At 38.6% G+C, this 26,500-nt stretch overlaps 1 protein-coding gene across 2 annotated transcripts in view; it reads left to right on the top strand.

The window, feature by feature from the left end:
- Window positions 1-26,500, top strand: part of ska3 (spindle and kinetochore associated complex subunit 3) — a 34,818-nt gene that overhangs the window by 794 nt on the left and 7,524 nt on the right. For both annotated transcript variants that reach the window (XM_061926094.1, XM_061926092.1), the window contains 5 exons: window positions 6,848-7,019; window positions 12,376-12,775; window positions 12,847-12,908; window positions 16,539-16,906; window positions 22,444-22,623. In XM_061926094.1, coding sequence (XP_061782078.1) covers window positions 6,848-7,019; window positions 12,376-12,775; window positions 12,847-12,908; window positions 16,539-16,906; window positions 22,444-22,623 — 1,182 coding nt within the window. The remainder of the gene's footprint in view (window positions 1-6,847; window positions 7,020-12,375; window positions 12,776-12,846; window positions 12,909-16,538; window positions 16,907-22,443; window positions 22,624-26,500) is intronic.

Raw genomic sequence — 26,500 nt, 5'->3', positions numbered from 1 at the left:
TTCTTTTTTTTTTTTTATAAAAATGTGTAAAAAAAATAAAATTAAAAAAATTCCCAGTCCACAATCATCCACAACACGTTCTCTTAGATTTCCATGTTATGATACATGTTCACATTTATTGACTGTATCTAAAAAAGATTTAAAAAATATTTTTATTTAAATGAAGATATGAAATAATCCTAAATGAAATACAATGACTTGGTTTATATTATTGTATATACTAGGGCAGGGGTCACAAACGCGGTGCCCGCGGTCACCAGGTAGCCCGTAAGGACCAGATCAGTCGCCCGCTAGCCTGTTCTAAAAATAGCTCAAAGAGCAGCACTTACCAGTGAGCTGCCTCTATTTTTTACATTTTATTTATTTACTATCAAGCTGGTCTCGCTTTGCTTGACATTTTTAATTCTAAAAGAGACAAAACTCAAATAGAATTTGAAAATCCAAAAAAATATTTTAAAGACTTTGTCTTCACTTGGAATAAGCGGTAGAAAATGGATGGATGGATGGGTCTTCACTTGTTTAAATAAATTCATTTATTTTTTACTTTGCTTCTTATTACTTTTAGAAATACAATTTTAGAGAAAAAACACAACCTTAAAAATGATTTTAGGATTTTTAAACAAATTTACCTTTTTACCTTTTAAATTTCTTCCTCTTCTTTCCTGACAATTTAAATCAATGTTCAAGTAAAAAAAAAATGTTTTTTTATTGTAAAGAATAATAATTTTAGTTTCTGTTTTTTCGACGAAGAATATTTGTGAAATATTTCTTCAAACTTACTATGATTAAAATTCATAAAAATTAATCCGGCAAATCTAGAAAATCTGTAGAATCAAATTTAAATCTTATTTCAAAGTATTTTGAATTTCTTTTAAAAATTTTGTTCTGGAAAATCTAGATGAAATACTGATTTGTCTTTGTTAGAAATATAGCTTGGTCCAATTTGTTAAATATTCTAACAAAGTGCAGATTGGATTTTAACCAATTTAAAACATGTCATCAAAATTCTAAAATGTATCTTAATCAGGAAAAATTACTAATGATGTTCCAAAAATTCTTTTTTTAATTTTTTCAAAAAGATTCAAATAAGCTAGTTTTTCTCTTCTTTTTGTCGGTTGAATTTTGAATTTTAAAGAGTCGAAATTGAAGATAAACTATGTTTCAAAATTTTATCTTAAATGTTTTCGTGTTTTCTCCTCTTTTAAACCGTTCAATTAAGTGTTTTTTTCATCATTTATTCTCTACAAAAAACCTTCCGTAAAAGGAAAAAAAAATGTACGACGGAATGACAGACAGAAATACCCATTTTTTTATATATATAAAATGTATTTATTTAGCTATTCTTGTTTAAATCACACTTACGTGTAACTTACAAATGACAATATATTTATTTATCTAAGTGTGTATCAAACTGGTAGCCCTTCGCATTAATCAGTACCCAAGAAGTAGTTTTTGGTTTCAAAAAGGTTGGTGACCCCTGTACTAGGGCATAAAATCAGTGTCAGTTGAGTCGGTCCATAGGTTGCCTGTAGGGATTTTTAATGTCCAGCAGATGTCAGTATTTAGTGACACAGTATCAATACAGTTTTGCAATGTGTCGAAACGCTTCATGACGCCTCATCAACCCATCACTAGTGACGAGCATGCGCGATAGCCCCATTGAGTGTCGTACGCATAGACGTCTTCTAAGGTTACGCAGCATCGAGCGCTACTGCCTACTGGCGCTGACGAGACGCGGGGCCGCCATCTTGGAGTGGTGATCCGCTCCACTCAGTGCAATTCATTTGACAGGAGCAACGAACTGTCAGCGTATTTAAATAATCCTACCTCACTGAATACCACTGATTTTCACACATTTTTTTGTCATACGTGTCGCTATGATAAAGGAGACATGTTTTATTATTCATAGTTTGCTTAACAGTAATATAATATTCTTATATGCTATAAGGTGTAAAAGAAAGGGCATCTCTATCCTCCTTCAAAACCGCACTAAAACAACACCTCCAGGCAACTTCAACCCTTGACTAACACCCTCCCCCTTCCACATCCCACCTCCCCGGATTGTAAATAACCAAATGTAAATAATCAAATGTATTTCTAATGTATATACTTGTTCTTATGCTATCTGAACTCACTGTGTTCTCTGCTCGCTGTACATATCCTACCAAGTCAGACCTACACTGTTTCAATGCCCATTTCTCTGATGATGCAATTGTTGATGACTGAAGTGCTGTTATCAACCAAACCCTCCTCATCCCACCCCCGGATTGTACATAATGTATATACTCTGATGATTAACTTGTGTGATGACTGTATTATGCTGATAGTATATATTTGTACCATGAATTGATTTACCGTATTTTCCGCACTATTAGCCGCACCTAAAAACCACAAATTTACTCAAAAGCTGACTGACAGTGCGGCTTATAACCCGGTGCGCTTTATATATGGATTAATATTAAGATTAATTTTCATAAAGTTTCGGTCTCGCAACTACGGTAAACAGCCGCCATCTTTTTTCCCCGTAGAAGAGGAAGTGCTTCTTCTTCTACGCAAGCAACCGCCAAGGTAAGCACCCGCCCCCATAGAACAGCAAGCGCTTCTTCTTCTACTGTAAGCAACCTCCCGCCCGCGTAGAAGAAGAAGAAGCGCGCGGATATTACGTTTCATTTCCTTTGTGTGTTTACATCTGTAAAGACCACAAAATGGCTCCTACTAAGCGACAGGTTTCCGGTTCATGAAAAGACGCAATCTCTCCATCCGCACATGGACTACTATTTCACAGCAACTGCCTAAAGACTTTCAAGAAAAGCTGGCTACTTTCCGTGCATATTGTAAAAACAAGATAGCTGAAAAAAAGATCCGGCCAGAGAACATTATCAACATGGACGAGGTTCCACTGACTTTTGATATTCCTGTGAACCGCACTGTGGATACAACGGGAGCACGTACGGTGAATATTCGCACCACAGGGAATGAGAAGTCATCCTTCACTGTGGTTCTAGCTTGCCATGCTAATGGCCAGAAACTTCCACCCATGGTGATATTCAAAAGGAAGACCTTGCCAAAAGAGACCTTTCCAGCCGGCGTCATCATAAAAGCTAACTCGAAGGGATGGATGGATGAAGAAAAGATGAGCGAGTGGTTACGGTAAGTTTACGCGAAGAGGCCGGGTGGCTTTTTTCACGCAGCTCCGTCCATGTTGATATACGACTCCATGCGCGCCCACATCACGCTGGTTTTTAATATATTATTAAAGTTTGACTGACCTATCTGACTGTTTTTTTGACATTCCTTTAGCGCAGTTAGATGCGGCTTACAACACGGGGCGGCTTATAGGTGGACAAAGTTTTGAAATATGCCGTTCATTGAAGGCGCGGCTTATAACCCAGGGCGCCTTATGGTGCGGAAAATACGGTACTTAAACAAGTTGAAAACTTATTCGGGTATTACCATTTAGTGGTCAATTGTACGGAACATGTACTGAACTGTGCAATCTACTAATAAAAGTTTCAATCAATAAATCAGTGGTCCCCAACCTTTTTGCAACTGCGGACCGGTCAACGCTTGAAAATTTGTCCCACGGACCGGGGGGGGGGGGGCTGTATTACAGACTGTATCCCTGCAGACTGTATTGATATATAATGTAGGGACCAGAAATATTAATAACAGAAAGAAACAACCCTTTTGTGCGAATGATTGTAAATGGGGGAGGGAGTTTTTTTGGGTTGGTGCACTAATTGTAAGTGTATCTTGTGTTTTTCATGTTGATTAATAAAAATAAAAAACATTTTATTTTATTTTATTTTTAATTCATGTGCAGCGCGGTAGCAATCGATCCACGGACCGGTACCGCGGCCCGGTGGTTGGGGACCACTGCTATAAATGACCAGACGTCCGAGATAAAAACTGGGAATATAATCCCAGAGAAGGGGGGAAAACGGTCAGCTATTTTTAAATAGAAGAAACAATATGATTAGGTTATATCCTACATAAACAATGTATGAATACATTATATATCTATATATCTTATAGACTGTATCTCTGTTGCTACAGCAGCAGAGAGTTTATGCTATCTTGACACTTTGTATTGATATTTTCCCTTAAATGATCATGTTTACAGTGATTGTTTTATATTTATTTTTTTATGTATGTCGCTTTGGATAAAAGCGTCTGCCAAATACTTCAACATAAACATATATAAAAAGTTTATATATAAACATATATAAAAAGTCTTTATATCAGCTAAAACCACCAATCTGTTTCACTGGATTCAGAATAAAAGCAAATTCTGTCTTACCCAACAATGTTAGTATTTGAATATTGTTACTTGAAGACTTATTCCTGGTTACAATTATACTGTTAAGAAAGTATTGTCTTATACTTTGCCTAAAATGAGAATGCATCATAATCAGGCTGGTGAATTTTGTTTTAGGTGGGGCTGAAAGTTTGTAAACCAAACCCCAGTAGGGGGGTCATCCTCCCCCAGAAGATTTATTTGTGATTTTCACATACAAATGAAGCATTCTGGTGCATTCTGACAAAATAATGAAGACAAAATAGAACATTTCATAGGTTTGCAGAGAACTAAGGCTGCAGCTAACGATTATTTTTCTATCGATTAATCTATAGATTATTTTTTTCGATTAATTGGTTAATCTATAGATTATTTTTTTCGATTAATCTATAGATTCTTTTTCCTTTTACCGATTATTTTTTTTATTTAAAATAAAGATGAAAAAATAAATGTAGGCCAGTTTCTTCAAAAGGCATGGCCTTTATTTACAAAAAAAAAAAAAGAAGTATGGCCACTCAGTCAACATTGACAACAACATGACAAAATATTCTGTAACAATGTAAACATTTAAAACTTTTAACATTTAACAAAATTAAAAGTAGGTTATTTGCTTTTTAATGTGCAAATATAAAAGTAAACATCCAGTGCAAATCTTAATATTCTGCAATAGTATAAGCATTTCAAAAGTAAAAGTATTGCTTATTTTGCTTTAAAATGTGCAAAAATAAAGATAAACATCCAATACAAAAAAGTGCAAAACTAAAATAATCTGTAACAATGTAAACATTTCAACAAAAGTAAAAGTATTGCTTATTTGCTAAAATGTGCAAAAATAAAGATAAACATCCAATACAAAAAAGTGCAAAACAAAATATTCTGTAACAACAGTGTAAACATTTCAACAAAAGTAAAAGTATTGCTTATTTTGCTTAATAACACAACAATGATAGTATGATTAAAGTGAAAGTTAATTGTTGGTTTGTACATAGTATATGTAACCGTTAATGTTGTAAAAGGTATTTGCACAACTAATTAACGTTAGCGTTTGTGACACGTCTTGTGCCGTGGGGTTCTTTCAGGACCGACAGACTGAACGCCAGACGGCTTTGCCAGGTTTACAATCTTCTAATTTTACACAAAGTATTTTCTCTTCCAACTCTTTTCTCTTTCTTTCCTCGCTTTTCAGCTCCTCTTCCTCGCTCGCTCGTCGTCCTCTGTCTCTGTCTCTCCTCTCTCGCTCCACGTCAGCTTCACTCTGGCTCCTTCCAGTCTCTCTTCCCTCTCTCTCTGCTGCTCCCCTTTTCTTCAGCGAGAGGAGATTGGATGATTGCGGCGTCGCTCCCGGCGCGCCCCACCTCGCCGCTCGCTCGCCGGCCCCACCTCTCCACAGCGTTAAAGAGGAGCGTGTCTTTGTAAACACTGAACAGGCACGCCAAACGCTCCTCTCAGAGCGAAACGGCGCTTTAGTTTATGAATTTACAACGCAGATACAAATGACACATTCATGTTTTTGTGTAATGATGACAACGTATACTCACGCGGACGATTGACTAGTTGATGGTGATGGCAAGAACGCTGTCGGGTGTTTTCTTTTCAAATGTTCGTTCATAGCCGTTGTGCTGCTATGATAGGCCATTTCCGCTCGACACAGTGTGCATACAACAACATTATTAGGCCGTTTATTTAAATACTCCCATACTTTTGATGACTTTTGGCGTGCTTTTTTCCCCTCGCTCGCACCGTCTGCTTTGCGATCCGCCATGACAGTAGTAAATATGCGACGCATCGACGCACAAAAATGGCGTCGACGTATTTACGTAACCGATGACGTCGACGCGTCGTTTCAGCCTTACAGAGAACTAAATACAATATGCACTTTTCACAAAATACAACCAATAGTAAGTTAATGTTAAATCTTACTTGTGAAAAGTAATCCCCCGATTCCTATTTTCAACAGTCCGCTCATTTGAGCAGGAAGACGCTTTTCTACCTGTCAACTGTCAGTTTAGGCCGCTCGCCGGCTCCTCATCACCACTTCAAGATGGCGGCCCAATTCCTCGCGTCACAGCAGCCAATGCTGCGTCTACTTATAACATGTCTATGGTCGTATGTAGCCACGGTTATGAGCACGCTGTGTGAGTAAACGTTGAGAACTCAGCTAACACGCCTCGTCTGCATTTATTACAATTAGACAGACAACACGAAGACAAACAACAATCCTTTGGAAAGTCTGCGTTGATTCTAACTAGTTTTGACGAGAGAATCTCTGGTTAAAACTAAGGAAACAACGATACTGCAGATACCAAATCTTATGCTCTAATATCAATACTTTTGATACTTTATTTCAGTGCTTATCAATCTTATATTATTTTTATTACTTGTTCATTTACTGTATCTTACTTTTTTAAACCATATTGCCCAGCCCTACTTCAGGCTCACGCTCTTATTAGCGTTTATTAGCATTTGTGGGCTGGAGTTGGCTGAGAAAACATATTCCTTTTTTTTTTTTTTTTTTCAGGCATTTTCAAAAATATCGCTTTGTTGTTGCAGGGCCAGATGCAAGAGGTGCTGAGCAAGCAGAAAACACAGGAGAAGGAGGTGAACACTTTCATCCACGCCTGCAGGGCCGTGCAGCACAAGGTCACCCAGGACATCCAGACACTGAAGGGACACTTTGAAAAGTACGGCTATCAAGGTCCCTCGGACAGCCCAGGACCCAACAGTAAGCACTACAATCCTTTTTAGGGGGGCTTTAGAAAGGAATATGAGCATAAGGTCCATTTACGAATATATTTGGTCCTTGAACATGGTTCGTAAATGATAAATTTGGTGTAGAGAAGCAGAGTTACACATCCGCTTTGCAAAATGAGCAAGATGTTCATGTTTTCAACAAGAATAAGAGGAAATGTCCTCACACTGAACATGTTTTTGAGAATGACCCACTTCCGCCCCAAAAAACACAAGTGATGACGTCACGACTCTTGTCCACAAATTTTATTGTCGAAATTTGCAAAAATATGCAAACTCCAAAATATGTATCACAAACTCAAAATTATTTTTCAAACTCAAAGAAAGTTTCACAAACCCCAAAAAATGTTTCACAAACTTATTTCTAAAACTCAAAAAAAAGTTTAACAGACTCACAAAAAATTTCACAAACTCAAAATAGTTTTATGAACTCCAAAAAAAGTTTCATAAACTAAAAAAAAGTTTCATAAACTCAAAAAAAGTTTCACAAACTAAAAATAGTTTCACAAACTCAAAACAATGTTTCACAAACTCAAAAAACGTTTCTCACACAACAAGTTTCACAGACTTAAATGTTTCACAGACTTAAAAAATGTTTAACAGACTCAAAAAAATGTTTCACAAACTCAAAAAATGTTTCACAAACTCAAAAGAAAATTTCACAGACTCAAAGAAAATTTCACAGACTCAAAAAAAGTTTCACAAACTAAAAATATTTTCACAAACTCAAAACAATGTTTCACAAACTCAAAAAAAGTTTCTCACACAAAAATTTTCACAAACAAAAAAAAAAAGTTTCACAGACTTAAATGTTTCACAGACTTAAAAAATGTTTCACAGACTCAAAAAAATGTTTCACAAACTCAAAAAAATGTTTCACAAACTCAAAAAATTTTTCATAAACTCAAAAGAAAATTTCACAGACTCAAAAAAAGTTTCACAGACTCAAAATAAAGTTTCACGGACTCAAAAGAAAGTTTCACAGACTCAAAATTGTTTTATGAACTCCAAAAAAAGTTTCATAAACTAAAAATAGTTTCCCAAACTCAAAACAATGTTTCACAAACTCAAAAAGAGTTTCTCACACAAAAAGTTTCACAGACTTAAATGTTTCACAGACTTAAAAAATGTTTAACAGACTCAAAAAAATGTTTCACAAACTCAAAAAATGTTTCACAAACTCAAAAGAAAATTTCACAGACTCAAAGAAAATTTCACAGACTCAAAGAAAATTTCACAGACTCAAAAAAAGTTTCACAAACTAAAAATAGTTTCCCAAACTCAAAACAATGTTTCACAAACTCAAAAAAAGTTTCTCACACAAAAAGTTTCACAAACAAAAAAAAAAGTTTCACAGACTTAAATGTTTCACAGACTTAAAAAATGTTTCACAAACTCAAAAAAATGTTTCACAAACTCAAAAAATGTTTTATAAACTCAAAAGAAAATTTCACAGACTCAAAAAAAGTTTCACAGACTCAAAATAAAGTTTCACAGACTCAAAATTGTTTTATGAACTCCAAAAAGTTTCATAAACTAAAAAAAAGTTTCACAAACTCAAAAAAAGTTTCACAAACTAAAAATAGTTTCCCAAACTCAAAACAATGTTTCACAAACTCAAAAAAGTTTCTCACACAAAAAGTTTCACAGACTTAAATGTTTCACAGACTTAAAAAATGTTTAACAGACTCAAAAAAATGTTTCACAAACTCAAAAAATGTTTCACAAACTCAAAAGAAAATTTCACAGACTCAAAGAAAATTTCACAGACTCAAAGAAAATTTCACAGACTCAAAAAAAGTTTCACAAACTAAAAAATAGTTTCCCAAACTCAAAACAATGTTTCACAAACTCAAAAAAAGTTTCTCACACAAAAAGTTTCACAAACAAAAAAAAAAGTTTCACAGACTTAAATGTTTCACAGACTTAAAAAATGTTTCACAGACTTAAAAAATGTTTCACAGACTCAAAAAAATGTTTCACAAACTCAAAAAAATGTTTCACAAACTCAAAAAATGTTTCATAAACTCAAAAGAAAATTTCACAGACTCAAAAAAAGTTTCACAGACTCAAAAAAAGTTTCACAGACTCAAAATAAAGTTTCACGGACTCAAAAGAAAGTTTCACAGACTCAAAATTGTTTTATGAACTCCAAAAAAAGTTTCATAAACTAAAAAAAAGTTTCACAAACTCAAAAAAAGTTTCACAAACTAAAAATAGTTTCCCAAACTCAAAACAATGTTTCACAAACTCAAAAAGTTTCTCACACAAAAAGTTTCACAGACTTAAATGTTTCACAGACTTAAAAAATGTTTAACAGACTCAAAAAAATGTTTCACAAACTCAAAAAATGTTTCACAAACTCAAAAGAAAATTTCACAGACTCAAAGAAAATTTCACAGACTCAAAGAAAATTTCACAGACTCAAAAAAAGTTTCACAAACTAAAAATAGTTTCCCAAACTCAAAACAATGTTTCACAAACTCAAAAAAAGTTTCTCACACAAAAAGTTTCACAAACAAAAAAAAAGGTTTCACAGACTTAAATGTTTCACAGACTTAAAAAATGTTTCACAGACTCAAAAAAATGTTTCACAAACTCAAAAAAATGTTTCACAAACTCAAAAAATTTTTCATAAACTCAAAAGAAAATTTCACAGACTCAAAAAAAGTTTCACAGACTCAAAATAAAGTTTCACGGACTCAAAAGAAAGTTTCACAGACTCAAAATTGTTTTATGAACTCCAAAAAAAGTTTCATAAACTAAAAAAAAGTTTCACAAACTCAAAAAAAGTTTCACAAACTAAAAATAGTTTCCCAAACTCAAAACAATGTTTCACAAACTCAAAAAAAGTTTCTCACACAAAAAGTTTCACAGACTTAAATGTTTCACAGACTTAAAAAATGTTTAACAGACTCAAAAAAATGTTTCACAAACTCAAAAAATGTTTCACAAACTCAAAATAAAATTTCACAGACTCAAAGAAAATTTCACGGACTCAAAGAAAATTTCACAGACTCAAAAAAAGTTTCACAAACTAAAAATAGTTTCCCAAACTCAAAACAATGTTTCACAAACTCAAAAAAAGTTTCTCACACAAAAAGTTTCACAAACAAAAAAAAAGGTTTCACAGACTTAAATGTTTCACAGACTTAAAAAATGTTTCACAGACTCAAAAAAATGTTTCACAAACTCAAAAAAATGTTTCACAAACTCAAAAAATGTTTCATAAACTCAAAAGAAAATTTCACAGACTCAAAAAAAGTTTCACAGACTCAAAAGAAAGTTTCTCGGACTCAAAAGAAAGTTTCACAGACTCAAAATTGTTTTATGAACTCCAAAAAAAGTTTCATAAACTAAAAAAAAGTTTCACAAACTCAAAAAAAAGTTTCACAAACTAAAAATAGTTTCCCAAACTCAAAACAATGTTTCACAAACTCAAAAAAAGTTTCTCACACAAAAAGTTTCACAGACTTAAATGTTTCACAGACTTAAAAAATGTTTAACAGACTCAAAAAAATGTTTCACAAACTCAAAAAATGTTTCACAAACTCAAAAGAAAATTTCACAGACTCAAAGAAAATTTCACGGACTCAAAGAAAATTTCACAGACTCAAAAGTTTCACAAACTAAAAATAGTTTCCCAAACTCAAAACAATGTTTCACAAACTCAAAAAAAGTTTCTCACACAAAAAGTTTCACAAACAAAAAAAAAAGTTTCACAGACTTAAATGTTTCACAGACTTAAAAAATGTTTCACAGACTCAAAAAAATGTTTCACAAACTCAAAAAAATGTTTCACAAACTCAAAAAATGTTTCATAAACTCAAAAGAAAATTTCACAGACTCAAAAAAAGTTTCACAGACTCAAAATAAAGTTTCACGGACTCAAAATAAAGTTTCACAGACTCAAAATTGTTTTATGAACTCCAAAAAAAGTTTCATAAACTAAAAAAAAGTTTCACAAACTCAAAAAAAGTTTCACAAACTAAAAATAGTTTCCCAAACTCAAAACAATGTTTCACAAACTCAAAAAAAGTTTCTCACACAAAAAGTTTCACAGACTTAAATGTTTCACAGACTTAAAAAATGTTTAACAGACTCAAAAAAATGTTTCACAAACTCAAAAAATGTTTCACAAACTCAAAAGAAAATTTCACAGACTCAAAGAAAATTTCACAGACTCAAAGAAAATTTCACAGACTCAAAAAAAGTTTCACAAACTAAAAATAGTTTCCCAAACTCAAAACAATGTTTCACAAACTCAAAAAAAGTTTCTCACACAAAAAGTTTCACAAACAAAAAAAAAAGTTTCACAGACTTAAATGTTTCACAGACTTAAAAAATGTTTCACAAACTCAAAAAAATGTTTCACAAACTCAAAAAAATTTTCATAAACTCAAAAGAAAATTTCACAGACTCAAAAAAAGTTTCACAGACTCAAAATAAAGTTTCACGGACTCAAAATAAAGTTTCACAGACTCAAAATTGTTTTATGAACTCCAAAAAAAGTTTCATAAACTAAAAAAAAGTTTCACAAACAAAAAAAAAAGTTTCACAGACTTAAATGTTTCACAGACTTAAAAAATGTTTCACAGACTCAAAAAAATGTTTCATAAACACAAAAAAATGTTTCACAAACTCAAAAGAAAATTTCACAGACTCAAAGAAAATTTCACAGACTCAAAGAAAATTTCACAGACTCAAAAAAAGTTTCACGGACTCAAAAGAAAGTTTCACGGACTTAAAAAAAGATTTACAAACAAAAAAAAGTTTCACAAACAAAAAGAAAGTTTCACAGACTTAAAAAATGTTTCACAGACTCAAAAAAATGTTTCACAGATTTAAAAAAAAAAAAGTTTCACAGATTTAAAAAAAAAAAAAGTTTCACAGAATTAAAAAAAAAAGTTTCACAGACAAACAAAAGTTTCACAAACAAAAAAAAAGTTTCACAAACTAAAAAAAAGTTTTACTAACTAAAAAAATATGTTTCGCAAACTAAAAATAAAGTTTCAAAGACTTAAAAAATGTTTCACAGACGCAAAAGAAAATTTCACAAACTCAAAATTGTTCCACAAACTCCAAAAAAAAGTTTCACAGACTCAAAAGAAAGTTTCAGAGACTCCAAAAGTTTCACAGACTCCAAAATAAAGTTTCACAAACCCAAAAAAGCATTTTTTTGAGTTAGTGGAGTTTTGGCTGTCATTTGACTTTATACCCCTAGTTTCAAGTTGTGTAACACCCAATGCATTTCATGGGCTGGGATTGTACATGATGTGCTACGTATAAAAGAATAATAATATTTCCAAATGCTTCTTGTACATGATCAGAAGTTGAGGAAGAAGAAGAGTCTGCAGCAGAAAACCACGTGGAGACGGAAACAATCGCTGGATCAGATTCTCTTCAGGCGGCAGCACCGCCCACCTTCACCAACCCCATGCGAACCCCCCGTCTCTCTGACTTCGGCCTGTCTGAGAGGCAGCTGAGGAGGAACATGGGGGCGCCGGAGTGGTGCGCCAAGGTGCCCACCATGCCCGAGATGAGCCTCCCTCAGCCCGCGCTCCACACGCCCGTCCCGCCGCCCCTCACCCCTAAATGTGCTCTGCGCATGGACGAGGACGACATGCGGACGCCTCAGATGATGGACTTTGGCCTCTTTGAGCACACCGCGTGTCTGAACAATGACTTCACCATGGATTTGTTCCGAAAGAACGCCAGCTACCCGAAAGAGTAAGCGAAGGGTTTACTCCCTAACTTCTCCTGAACTTTTTAAAATCTCAACTTCTTCTCTTCCACTGCAGACCAGCACAGGACCTCCTAGTGCCTCCAGACAGCCGTGTGACTGAGGATCTGCAAAAAGAAGGTAAACAAATGCAGGCCTTGCTTTGGCATCTCCAAATACTTCTAAAGTCGTCACTCTACATTTCCTTTTAGCATATCCTGCATATTTCTATATAAAATCCATGTTAAAGGGTTGGTTTACTATGATGAGACACGATTGGCTAAGATTATGGCAAAACATTACAGACAGGCCAATCAGAGGCAAGATAGGGCGGGTCATCAAACCAGGAAGAGGAATCACAACAGACATCCCAAATGACGACGAGGGAGTCTAAGAGAAGAGGGAATATTCAAGCAAGCATCCATCCATCTTCTTCCGCTTATCCGAGGTCGGGTCGCGGGGGCAACAGCCTAAGCAGGGAAGCCCAGACTTCCCTCTCCCCAGCCACTTCGTCCAGCTCTTCCCGGGGGATCCCGAGGCGTTCCCAGGCCAGCCGGGAGACATAGTCTTCCCAATGTCTCCTGGGTCTTCCCCGTGGCCTCCTACCGGTCGGACGTGCCCTAAACACCTCCCTAGGGAGGCGTTCGGGTGGCATCCTAACCAGATGCCCGAACCACCTCATCTGGCTCCTCTCCATGTGGAGGAGCAGCGGCTTTACTTTGAGCTTCTCACCCTATCTCTAAGGGAGAGACCCGCCACCCGGCATAGGAAACTCATTTGGGCCGCTTGTACCCGTGATCTTGTCCTTTCGGTCATAACCCAAAGCTCATGACCATAGGTGAGGATAGGAACGTAGATCGACCGGTAAATTGAGAACTTTGCCTTCCGGCTCAGCTCCTTCTTCACCACAACGGTTTGATACAGCGTCCGCATTACTGAAGACGCCACATCCGCCTGTCCATCTCACCATCCACTCTTCCCTCACTCGTGAACAAGACTCTTAGGTAATTGAACTCCTCCACTTGGGGCAGGGTCTCTTCCCCAACCTGGAGATGTCACTCCACCCTTTTCCGGGCGAGAACCATGGACTCGGACTTGGAGGTGCTGATTCTCATCGTTGAAAAACCCATACTCCGATTTTGCGGGTCACCGGGGCCCCCGTCTGGAGCCAGGCCCGGAGTTGGGGCACGATGGCGAGCGCCTGGTGGCCGGGCCTCCCCACGGGGCCCGAAGAGGCAACGTGGGTCCCCCTTCCAATGGGCTCACCACTCATAGGAGGGGCCATAGAGGTCGGGTGCGTTGTGAGCTGGGCGGCAGCCGAAGGCAGGGCACTTGGCGGTCCGATCCTCGGCTACATAAGCTTATTCAAGCAAGCGATTTATATATTAAAAAAACTAATAATAATGATACTAATAATAGATTTTATTTGTAAAAAAAAAAAAAAAAAAAGCACTTTACATTGAGTGCCACAGTGTATTAAAAAAAATTTAAATTAAAAATAAATAAAAATAAAAACTAGAACAGCCAAATAGCTAAAACTAGTATGCATATACCGTATTTTCCGCACTATAAGGCGCACCGGATTATTAGCCGCACCTTCAATGAATGGCATATTTCAAAACTTTGTCCACCAATAAGCCGCCCCGGACTATAAGCCGCGCCTACGCTGCGCTAAAGGGAATGTCAAAAAAACAGTCAGATAGGTCAGTCAAACTTTAATAATATATTAAAAACCAGCGTTCTAACAACTCTGTTCACTCCCAAAATGTACGCAAATGTGCAATCACAAACATAGTAAAATTCAAAATAGTGCAGAGCAATAGCAACATAATGTTGCTCGAACGTTAATGTCACAACACACAAAATAAACATAGCGCTCACTTTCTGAAGTTATTCTTCATTCGTAAATCCTTCGTCTTCGGTGTCCGAAGTGAAAAGTTGGGCAAATTTACGATCCACTGGCAGATGTTGGCGTCGTCTGGCGCTGCCTCCTCGTCTTAGTGAAGGTGTGTTCGCCTTCTGTCATCCATTGTTCCCACGCAGTTAGCAGTCTAGCTTCGAATGCCCTGTTGACACCAATATCTAGCGGCTGGAGGTCTTTTGTCAATCCACCCGGAATGACGGCGAGTATTGAATTAAGCGCGTAAGCGTGTCTCTCAATGTGCTGTTATGAGCTAGCAAATATAACAACTACACTACCCAGCATGCAACGATAGTTACGAGCATGCGCGGTAGCCCTGAGAAGCGTTGTATGCTGGCAGTTAGCACGCTGTGAGTAAACGTTGAGAACTCAGTTAACACGCCTCGTCTGCATTATTTATAATTAGACAGACAACACACTTAATAGGAGCCATTTTGGGGTCTTTACATAAACACACAAATGGAAATGAAACGTCACATATCCCAGCATGCACCGCGCGCTTCTTCTACGGGGAAAAAAGATGGCGGCTGTTTACCGTAGTTGCGAGACCTAAACTTTATGAAAATGAATCTTAATATTTATCCATATATAAAGCGCACTGGGTTATAAGGCGCACTGTCAGCTTTTGAGAAAATTTGTGGTTTTTAGGTGCGCCTTATAGTGCGGAAAATACGGTATCTAAAAAAAAAAAAGGCTTTTTTAAAAAGAAGGGTTTTTAGTAGAGATGTCTGATAATATCGGCCGATAAATGCTTTAAAATGTAATATCGTAAATTATCGTTATCGGTTTGTTTTATTATCAGTATCGTTTTTTTAATTTTTAATTTTATTTTATTAAATCAACATAAAAAACACAAGATACACTTACAATTAGTGCACCAACCCAAAAAAACTCCCATTCACACAAAAGGGTTGTTTCTTTCTGTTATTAATATTCTGGTTCCTACATTATATATCAATATAGATCAATACAGTCTGCAAGGGATACAGTCCGTAAACACACATGATTGTGCGTGCTGCTGGTCCACTAATAGTACTAACCTTAAACAGTTAATTTTACTCATTTTCATTAATTACTAGTTTCTATGTAACATTTTTTATATTGTTTTACTTTCTTTTTTATTCAAGAAAATGTTTTTAATTTATTTATCTTATTTTTTTAAAAAGGACCTTATCTTCACCATACCTGGTTGTCCAAATTAGGCATAATAATGTGATAATTCCACAAATGTATATATCGGTATCGGTTGATATCGGTATCGGTAATTAAGAGTTGGACAATATCGGAATATTGGATATCGGCAAAAAAGCCATTATCGGACATCCCTATTTTTTAGGCCTTTTTTAAAAGCATCCACAGTCTGTGGTGCCCTCAGGTGGTCAGGGAGAGCGTTCCACAGACTGGGAGCGGCGGAGCAGAAAGCCCGGTCTCCCATTGTTCCTAGCTTTGTCCTCGGATGTTGGAGGAGGTTAGCCTGTCCGGAGCGAAGGTGTCATGTGGAGAATTTGGGGGTGAGTAGTTCTTTGAGGTAGAGGGGGGCATTTCCATGGAGGCACTGGTGGGTTAGTAGAGAGACTTTGAGTTCAATCCTGAGTGGAACAGGAAGCCAGTGAAGGGATTTGAGAGTTGGTGTGATATGGTCATATTTCCGCACTCTCATCAGGATCCTAGCAGCACTATTCTGTATGTATTGCAGCTTCTGGATGTTCTTGCTGGGGATCCCGACAAGAAGTGCGTTGCAGTAGTCTAGCCTGGAACTAGTGGAAGATGGCAGAGGGATTATCTTCCTTCCTCGAATAATCACAGCGTTTATGCCATGAAAATAATATTAATGTCACTTCTGTGTTCAGCACCAGATAACTGGGAGTCCCCGGAGCCGCCCGTGTTTGGCACGCTAGGATTCAAAATACAGAAAGCGAACGGCCATAGCTCCCCACCGCCGCGAGAGGGTTCCGAATCCCCGAGTCCACCCGGCAATCAGCCCTCCACGCCTGAGGTCCCGGCTTTCAAAACTTCCTACATGAACCGTCTGGTCAGTAGTGTTGTCACGTCGAGTGACGGCAAGCACACCTTCTACCTTCCCACGCCGTGCCGCCAAGGCTCAGGCGCAGCCATGTGGGACTACGACGTGCCAGAGTTGTGTGTCCTGGGCGGCGAGGACAAACCGATGCTGCCCATTCCCAACCTGCAGTCCACTTTGGGAAACATGTTACAAAGTGTAAGTAGCACAAACATTTTTTATTAGGAGTCGATCGCCCCATTTTCGTTACAAAAAAATGTGCCAATGAATACCTCTTAAAGGGGAACATTATCACAATTTCAGAATGGTTAAAACCATTAAAAATCGGTTCCCAGTGGCTTATTATATTTTTCGAAGTTTTTTTCAAAATCTTACCCATCACGCAATATCCCTAAAAAAATCTTCAAAGTGCCTGACCATAACCATCGTTATATACACCCGTCCATTTTCCTGTGACGTCACATAGTGAATACAAACAAACATGGCGGAAAGAACAGCAAGATATAGCGACATTAGCTCGGATTCAGACTCGGATTTCAGCGGCTTAAGCGATTCAACAGATTACGCATGTATTGAAACGGATGGTTGTAGTGTGGAGGCAGGTAGCGAAAACCAAATTGAAGAAGAAACTGAAGCTATTGAGCCATATCGGTTTGAACCGTATGCAAGCGAAACCGACGAAAACGACACGGGAGAAAGCCAGGACGAATTCGGCGATCGCCTTCTAACCAACGATTGGTATGTGTTTGTTTGGCATTAAAGGAAACTAACAACTATGAACTAGGTTTACAGCATATGGAATACATTTGGCAACAACATGCACTTTGAGAGTGCAGACAGCCCAATTTTCATCAATTAATATATTCTGTAGACATACCCTCATGTCAGCAGGCCAGGGAAGCTAGGTTCGATATTCTTCTCTTGATAATCTTCGGTGGCATAAGGGACGGTGTGAGCCAAGACATCCAGGGGGTTTAGCTCGCTCGTCTGCGGGAACAAACTGCCGCCATTGCTTGCCGTGCTACCGAGGTCCTTTGTCCCTGAATTGCTCACACACTCCGGCAGATTCAATGGGGGTCTGGCGGCAGATTTCTTTGACTTTATCGTTGGAAATGCATCTGCTTTGAGTGTCGCAGGATATCCACACATTCCTGCCATCTCTGTCGTAGCATAGCTTTCGTGGGTAAAATGTGCAGAACAAACGTCCAATTTCTTGCCACTTTGGCATCTTTGGGCCACTGGTGCAACTTGAATCCGTCCCTGTTCGTGTTGTTACACCCTCCGACAACACACCGACGAGGCATGATGTCTCCTAGGTACGGAAAAAAGTCGAAAAAACAGTTGTGACGTCATCGCTCCGAGAGCGAATAATAGAAATGCGTTTAATTCGTCAAAATTCACCCATTTAGAGTTCGGAAATCGGTTAAAAAAATATATGGTCTTTTTTCTGCAACATCAAGGTATATATTGACGCTTACATAGGTCTGGTGATAATGTTCCCCTTTAATGACGATCACAAATATTGATTCCTAATGGCTTATGCTCATTTAGTTCTAATCCCCGAGCGGCTAGCAGCTAATTATGACAAATGGCAAATTTCTCAGTAGGGATATTTACCGAATTCGGTACTTTTATAGGCATTAACCAAATTCTGTCAGTACCACCAAGTATTGATGCACATCAAATAAAAAAAAGGGCCATATTTTGACACCTTTTGTTGCAGACTAAACACAGGCTCACGTAAACAATCAGTCAAGCAGCACTGAGAGCGGACTTAGCCAAACTCCCTCTAAGTTATGTTGCAATTTTCAACACCAACAAAGCAAATATGCCTTTTGGAAATGACTCCAACTCAAAGTAAGGCTCCACTCTTCCAAAATGTGCTATCTGGATTAGGGGTGTAACGGTACCTCGGTTTAGAGGTCACGATTCGGTTCATTTTTGGTACAGTAAGAAAACAACAAAATATAAATTTTTTGGTTACTTATTTACCAAATTTGTAAACAATGGCTTTATCCTTTTAACATTGGGAACACTATAATAATTCTGCCCACGTTTATCAACATTAAACTGCCTCAAGTTGTTGCTCAGATTAAATAAAATGACAAAACTTTTCTTCTACATATAAAAAGTGCAACATTAAACAGTTTCAAGTCAACTCATCATGCTTAATTTATTACAGCATTTGGGAAGCCTGTAGTTGATTTATTATGTACCGGTAAATGTTATATTTTTATCAACATGTGATAGCAGGGACCCTGCTATTCAAAACTAGGCTGCTGCATTACTAATGTAACTATAGCTGAAAAAATGGTACAATAGCAATAGGAGAGACTATTCATCCCTGAACACCATGGAGTTCATGTAGGCTTTATGATGCACTTACATTATTATATCAACTATCAGAGACAGAAACTCTTCATTTAACATAATGTCCTTCTTTGCTGCTTCAATACAGCTCAATCAACACAGAAAAAGGTCAAGTGAAATAACAGACAGACAGGGCTTTGCTGTCCGTAACACACACGCACACACACACACCACAAAATGAGCTAACTGCTCCCCTCACCTCCCAGGCGGTGAACAAGGGGATGGGTCAAATGCAGAGGACAAATTTCACCACACCTAGTGTGTGTGACAATCATTGGTACTTTAACTTTAACGTTACGCTAAAAGCTAATTAGCCTTCACCTCAAGCCAGGACTGCGAGCGAGCTGAGCTGCCTTTTATGTTTCTAGAAGGTCAACAGGCTCATAGTGATGTTACTAGTAGTTGACTGGGAGGTGTTTATTATCATTTGGGGAGAGTCCGCTGCCTGATGCTTACCTGCTAAACGCTAAGCACTGACTACATGCGCTCTGAATACGCACTGCTGATTGGCTGTTACCGCTCTGAATACACACTGCTGATTGGCTGTTACCGCTCTATTTGTAACCAATCAGATGGTTGTGTGGGTGGGACAATGCTGGGTCATACCTGCCAACTACTCCGGTTTTCCCGTAATTAGTACGGTTTTCATCAACCTATTCCGGGTTACAGTTGCAGTGATAAAAAAATACGGTTTTTCATTAATTTAAAAAAAATATTTTTTTTAAAGTTTTATTCACGAAATCGCGTAACAACAATGACAATCGACACTGCTTCCCGTAACTTCCTATCGAGCCATTCCGAATGCCATGCGCGAGTCTATTTATTTAGCCATTGTTTCCAAACGAGCGAACGATCATGGAATCAGCTGGAGAAAAATCACATACGAGTCTTAAACCGAAAAGAAAACTGCAGTCAATCCGTGAAGAATATTCAAAAGCCTATCCGGGAATAATTATCCGTTCCAAAAAGGGTGAAAACTACGCGAATTGCACCTTGTGCAGACAAGATTTTTCGATCGGACACGGAGGAATTAGCGATGTAAAAGACCACGTTGGGACAAAAAAACACAAGTCTAATGCCGTTGCTAGCGATACAAGTGGAAAACTTTCAACGTTTTTCGTCGCCCAAACAGATTCTTTGGATGTGATAAATGCCGAAGTTTTATTTGCGGAGGCAATAATTGAGCAAACAAAAAGGTAATGACACCAATGTTATCTATTGGAATTGTTTAGTACTGTTATACTGTTAAAAGTGTTTATACTATTTATGCTTTCAAGTCCAAGTTGAAGAAATCTTGTTAAATGTTGACAGCATAACTACCAAAATACAGAAGTATGTCCTTAATATTTTTGCAGTGCTATTTCTGTTGAAAAGTTCAAATGATTACATTAGAGATGTGATGTGCCACTTTTCAAGTGTCTGATGGCTTAAATTAATTTGCATTAATTTTTCATACCGTATTTTCCGCACCATAAGGCGCCCTGGGTTATAAGCCGCGCCTTCAATGAACGGCATATTTCAAAACTTTGTCCACCTATAAGCCGCCCCGTGTTATAAGCCGCATCTAACTGCGCTAAAGGAATGTCAAAAAAACAGTCAGATAGGTCAGTCAAACTTTAATAATATATTAAAAACCAGCGTTCTAACAACTCTGTTCACTCCCAAAATGTACGCAAATGTGCAATCACAAACATACGTATATCAACATGGACAGAGCTGCGTGAAAAAAGCCACCCGGCCTCTTCGCGTAAACTTAAACTTACCTTAACCACTCGCTCATCTTTTCTTCATCCAACCCTTCGAGTTAGCTTTTATGATGACGCCGGCTGGAAAGGTCTCTTTTGGCAAGGTCTTCCTTTTGAATATCACCATGGGTGGAAGTTTCTGGCCATTAGCATGGCAAGCTAGAACCACAGTGAAGGATGACTTCTCATTCCCTGTGGTGCGAATATTCACCGTACGTGCTCCCGTTGTATCCACAGTGCGGTTCACAGGAATATCAGTTGCTGTGAAATAGTAATCCGTGTGCGGATGGAGAGATTGCGTCTTTTCATGAACCGGATCCCTGTCGCTTAGTAGGAGCCATTTTGTGGTCTTTACAGATGTAAACACACAAAGGAAATGAAACGTACGGTGATATCCGCGCGTTTTTTCTTCTTCTACGCGGGCGGGTGGTTGCTTACAGTAGAAGAAGAAGCGCTTCCTGTTCTATGGGGGCGGGTGCTTACCTTGGCGGTTGCTTGCGTAGAAGAAGAAGCGCTTCCTGTTCTACCGGGAAAAAAGATGGCGGCTGTTTACCGAAGTTGCGAGACCGAAACTTTATGAAAATGAATCTTAATATTTATCCATATATAAAGCACACCGGGTTATAAGGCGCACTGTCAGCTTTTGAGAAAATTTGTGGTTTTTAGGTGCGCCTTATAGTGCGGAAAATACGGTATTTTGAATTCTTTTGAAAGGCTTACAAAAAAACTACATTTGAATTGTAATTCCATGCTATTGACAGGACTATTAATTTTAATGAAGTTAGCTTACCATGTCTACAGTATGATAATTGTGATAGAAATGTGAATTTTAGGCACAGAATATTTTTTACAATTGAACAAGGCAGTAGATTATACAAGCTTGGACAGAAAGTTAATAATGACACCAATTTCTTTTTTTTATGGAATTGTTTAGTACTGTTTTACCATTTGTTTACTGTAAAAAGTGTTTATACTGTTTATACTTTCAATTAACAAATTGAAGTCTTGTGAAAGGTTGACAGGATAACTGGCATTAACTGTCAAAATCATTTCAAACTATTGAAGTTAGCTTACAGAATAAACATGTCAATCAACCCATATAATTTTTGCTGTAATATTTTTGTTTTGAAAAGTCACTGTGACTGATAGAAAAGTGATGGTTTTAGCAACATTTTAACCTGTCTGAATGCTAATAATCATTTTGCGTCGGGGGGCGAAGGAACCCCCCACCAGGACTTTGTCCTGGACCTACCGGGGCCTGCGGCCCCTGGACCCTGGCTACTAGGTTTTTCTGATTTCAAAAGTTGGCAGGTATGGAGTACTGACAGAAGCAGAGGCAGCAGGAAGCGGAGGTGGCTACTTAATATGTTCGCGTGGAAACTCTTTCGGTACACCTCCGAACCAAACCGAAAACCCGTAAAGAAACGATTCAATACAAATACACGTACCGTTACACCCCTAGTGGGACCCCATTTTGAAAATTCCTAATTCCAACACTGCTTCCTGTTTTGATTCCTGCCACATCAAACCATTTGAATGGTTCATGTGTTCCATGCACCCTCTGCTGGTTGCTTTGACAACATTACATCAAACTCACAATGATTCAACTGTCGCCTCCAGGGGGGTAAAAAATTGCCGTTTGACCGAAAGTCTCCGGAGCCGGATGTCCTCAGCATGGACATGGACGGAGGGGCCACGCAGGAGTTCTCCTTGGGCACCCCCCGCACCAGAATGGACCTCTTTGAGGCCGGCACCCCGGAGATGCCCGACCTCAGCTCGGTCACACAGGACATCTGTAAAGTAGGTTCCCACTTTTGTTGTTGTTGTTCAAAGACGGCGTGAATTTCCTGTAACTGTCAGCGTGTACAGCAGTGATATTCAACTGGCGGTCCGGGGGCCAAATCTTGTCCGGGAATGACACCATCCCGGCCTCCGAGTTCAGTGGAAAACAAACTTTTCTGCAACAAATTCCGAAAAACATGAGAGTGCTAGTGTTGTATAGAGGAACTTGGACCAGTGTAAACACATTGGCAGATCCTTGCATTGACATTTGAACCTTGCTCGCAAATACAGAACGCTGGGGTTCCAAACGTGTCATTTACCGTATTTTCCGCACTATAAGGCGCACCGGATTATTAGCCGCACCTTCAATGAATGGCATATTTCATAACTTTGTCCACCAATAAGCCGCGCCTACGCTGCGCTAAAGGGAATGTCAAAAAAACAGTCAGATAGGTCAGTCAAACTTTAATAATATATTAAAAACCAGCGTTCTAACAACTCTGTTCACTCCCAAAATGTACGCAAATGTGCAATCACAAACATAGTAAAATTCAAAATAGTGCAGAGCAATAGCAACATAATGTTGCTCGAACGTTAATGTCACAACACACAAAATAAACATAGCGCTCACTTTCTGAAGTTATTCTTCATTCGTAAATCCTTTGTCTTCGGTGTCCGAAGTGAAAAGTTGGGCAAATTTACGATCCACTGGCAGATGTTGGCGTCGTCTGGCGCTGCCTCCTCGTCTTAGTGAAGGTGTGTTCGCCTTCTGTCAGCCATTGTTCCCACGCAGTTAGCAGTCTAGCTTCGAATGCCCTGTTGACACCAATATCTAGCGGCTGGAGGTCTTTTGTCAATCCACCCGGAATGACGGCGAGTATTGAATTAAGCGCGTAAGCGTGTCTCTCAATGTGCTGTTATGAGCTAGCAAATATAACAACTACACTACCCAGCATGCAACGATAGTTACGAGCATGCGCGGTAGCCCTGAGAAGCGTTGTATGCTGGGAGTTAGAATGTGGTTATGAGCACGCTGTAAGTAAACGTTGAGAACTCAGTTAACACGCCTCGTCTGCATTATTTATAATTAGACAGACAACACACTCAATAGGAGCCATTTTGGGGTCTTTACATAAACACACAAATGGAAATGAAACGTCACATATCCCAGCATGCACCGCGCGCTTCTTCGTCCTCCACTGTTCCCACGCAGTTAGCAGTCTAGCTTCGAATGCCCTGTTGACACCAATATCTAGCGGCTGGAGGTCTTTTGTCAATCCACCCGGAATGACGGCGAGTATTGAATTAAGCGCGTAAGCGTGTCTCTCAATGTGCTGTTATGAGCTAGCAAATATAACAACTACACTACCCAGCATGCAACGATAGTTACGAGCATGCGCGGTAGCCCTGAGAAGCGTTGTTGTATGCTGGGAGTTAGAATGTGGTTATGAGCACGCTGTGAGTAAACGTTGAGAACTCAGTTAACACGCCTCGTCTGCATTATTTATAATTAGACAGACAACACACTTAATAGGAGCCATTTTGGGGTCTTTACATAAACACACAAATGGAAATGAAACGTCACATATCCCAGCATGCACCGCGCGCTTCTTCTACGGGGAAAAAAGATGGCGGCTGTTTACCGTAGTTGCGAGACCTAAACTTTATGAAAATGAATCTTAATATTTATCCATATATAAAGCGCACCGGGTTATAAGGCGCACTGTCAGCTTTTGAGAAAATTTGTGGTTTTTAGGTGCGCCTTATAGTGCGGAAAATACGGTACATAAGTGAGGCGTTCCTCAAGGCACCCCTTTAAGTCTTCTCCTTTTTGTAATGTGATTTGTTTACTTCAGATGCAGCCAGTAGTCGTTTGTTCAACTTCTTCACTTAACCTAATGGTGTTCCTCAAGGTTCCATATTAGGTCCTCTCTTTTTCATCATATAGGCTATTCAACTGGTGGCCCGCAAGTTCAGTTCAGTTTTTGCACAAGGTTCTTAAAAACACCAGAGCGCTCCTTTTAACTCGACAATATAAATACCGTATTTTTCGACTATTGGCGCACTTAAAATCCTTTATTCCTCTCAAAACTCGACAGTACACCTTATGACCCGGTGCGCCTAATGTACGGGATAATCTGATTGTGCTTACCGACCTCCAAGCAATTTTATTTGCTACGTGACGTAATGATTAGGGTGGCAGTCATACATAAGAGATACGTGTAGAATGCAATAAAAGTTAAAAAGTACCACTGATAGTCACATACAATACAATACAACACCACACTTTAAATGTTCCATTGAGAATATAGAACATTACACAGGGCACTCAAAAATATGTCAAAATATTTTTAGTACGACTTCGGTAAGCTATGAAGTCGCACCACTTGATGGCTTGTCGGCGCATTAAACATACAATGAGTATTATGGTGTGTACGAGGACCGCAAAATGGCACCTATTAGCAGATATGACTGTCCGGTTCAAACACTGATGACATCTATTAAACAGACAAGAAGCAAGGAATCATGCAGAGACAGAGTTAAATTTTACTCATGAGGAGAGACGTATTGGCTGTACACTTAGTTACAGTTCCAACCTACGCTCTAAGGCACAGCCCACGTGCTCCACTATTTATTCGGGAGATCCCTGGTTACGTCACTGAGGCTGCTTCTGAAGGAAGGGGGGTCATTTCAGCAGCTCCAGATAGACACAATATATGATTATTCAGAAATGGAAATGTGCTGACACTAGTGATATTGCTTTGTCTGCGTCAAGGTACTCCATGTTCGCCCTTGGCAGTCAGCAGGCCGGGTCTGGACACAAACACTGATACGAGACGACTCGCAATCCAAGATTGCAAGTTGTCCCTTTGCGCGGATAGAAAAGTACAACTTCAGCACAATTGATAATAACTATAGCAACGGCCTTTAAGCAAAAGAGTTGTGTGATAACTTACACATAATTATTCTAACAATTACCTGGCGTTTTGTTTCGCAATAGTATGCAAAAGCAACTTTTCTGACCTTCTGGTACCTGCTGATGTGTATATGGGATCTGCATAAGTCCTGAATATGTGCGCGTGTCTGTGATTGTAGTCCGTGCCGACACCGTGGTCGATAAGCTTCTTCTGTTTCTCTATGTTTTTGTTATGTGACATTTATCCTCCACTGTTGCCATTTCTAATATAAAGTAGTGTAAAGTTTGTACTTATATCTGTCAGTAAACTCACCATGAAAGCACTAAAACATACCGGTGTAGTGAGTTTACATTATTCACCCAAGGAACTTTGAAGGAACTTTAGGTATTAGAGAGTTCCGGTCGGACGGTTTTTCACGGAGCGCATTTCTGGCCTTGTTGTTTCCGCATGAGATGCTGCTCTGTTGTTGATTGAAGTAAAGTCTGAATGTCATTAAAACAGTTAGCGCCATCTTTTGACACTTCTTCCACTCCCGTCCTTGCACGCTACACCGCTACAACAAAGATGACGGGAAGAAGACGCTGTCGAACTGGAGGCACGTAAATAAGAGCGCGCACAAAACGGCGCATCCTGAAGCGACTGTCAGAAAGCGACTTGAAGATTATCTGTAAAACATTATCCATGCAACACTTTGAGCGAAGAACCACCATTACATGTTATGTAGACCACAAGGAAGTCTTTTACATTTAGAAAAATATCATAATAATATGACTCTTTTAATGCACCTTATAATCCGGTGCGCCTTTTGTATGAAAATAGACCTGACTAGACCCGCTCATCGGCAGTGCGCCTTTTAATCTGGGACGCCCTGTGGTCCAAAAAATTCGGTACACCAACACCAAAAGTGTGTCTACAAAATAAGACTAATAGTGAAGGGAGAAGTCTGGCCCCCAGGCTCTGAGGTTTGTGGAAATGTG

This window comes from Nerophis lumbriciformis, linkage group LG31, assembly GCF_033978685.3.
Source record: "Nerophis lumbriciformis linkage group LG31, RoL_Nlum_v2.1, whole genome shotgun sequence".
NCBI classification, from domain to species: Eukaryota; Metazoa; Chordata; class Actinopteri; order Syngnathiformes; family Syngnathidae; genus Nerophis; species Nerophis lumbriciformis.
Note: the sequence above shows the minus strand (reverse complement) of the source record. Positions and strands in the feature narration are given on the sequence as shown.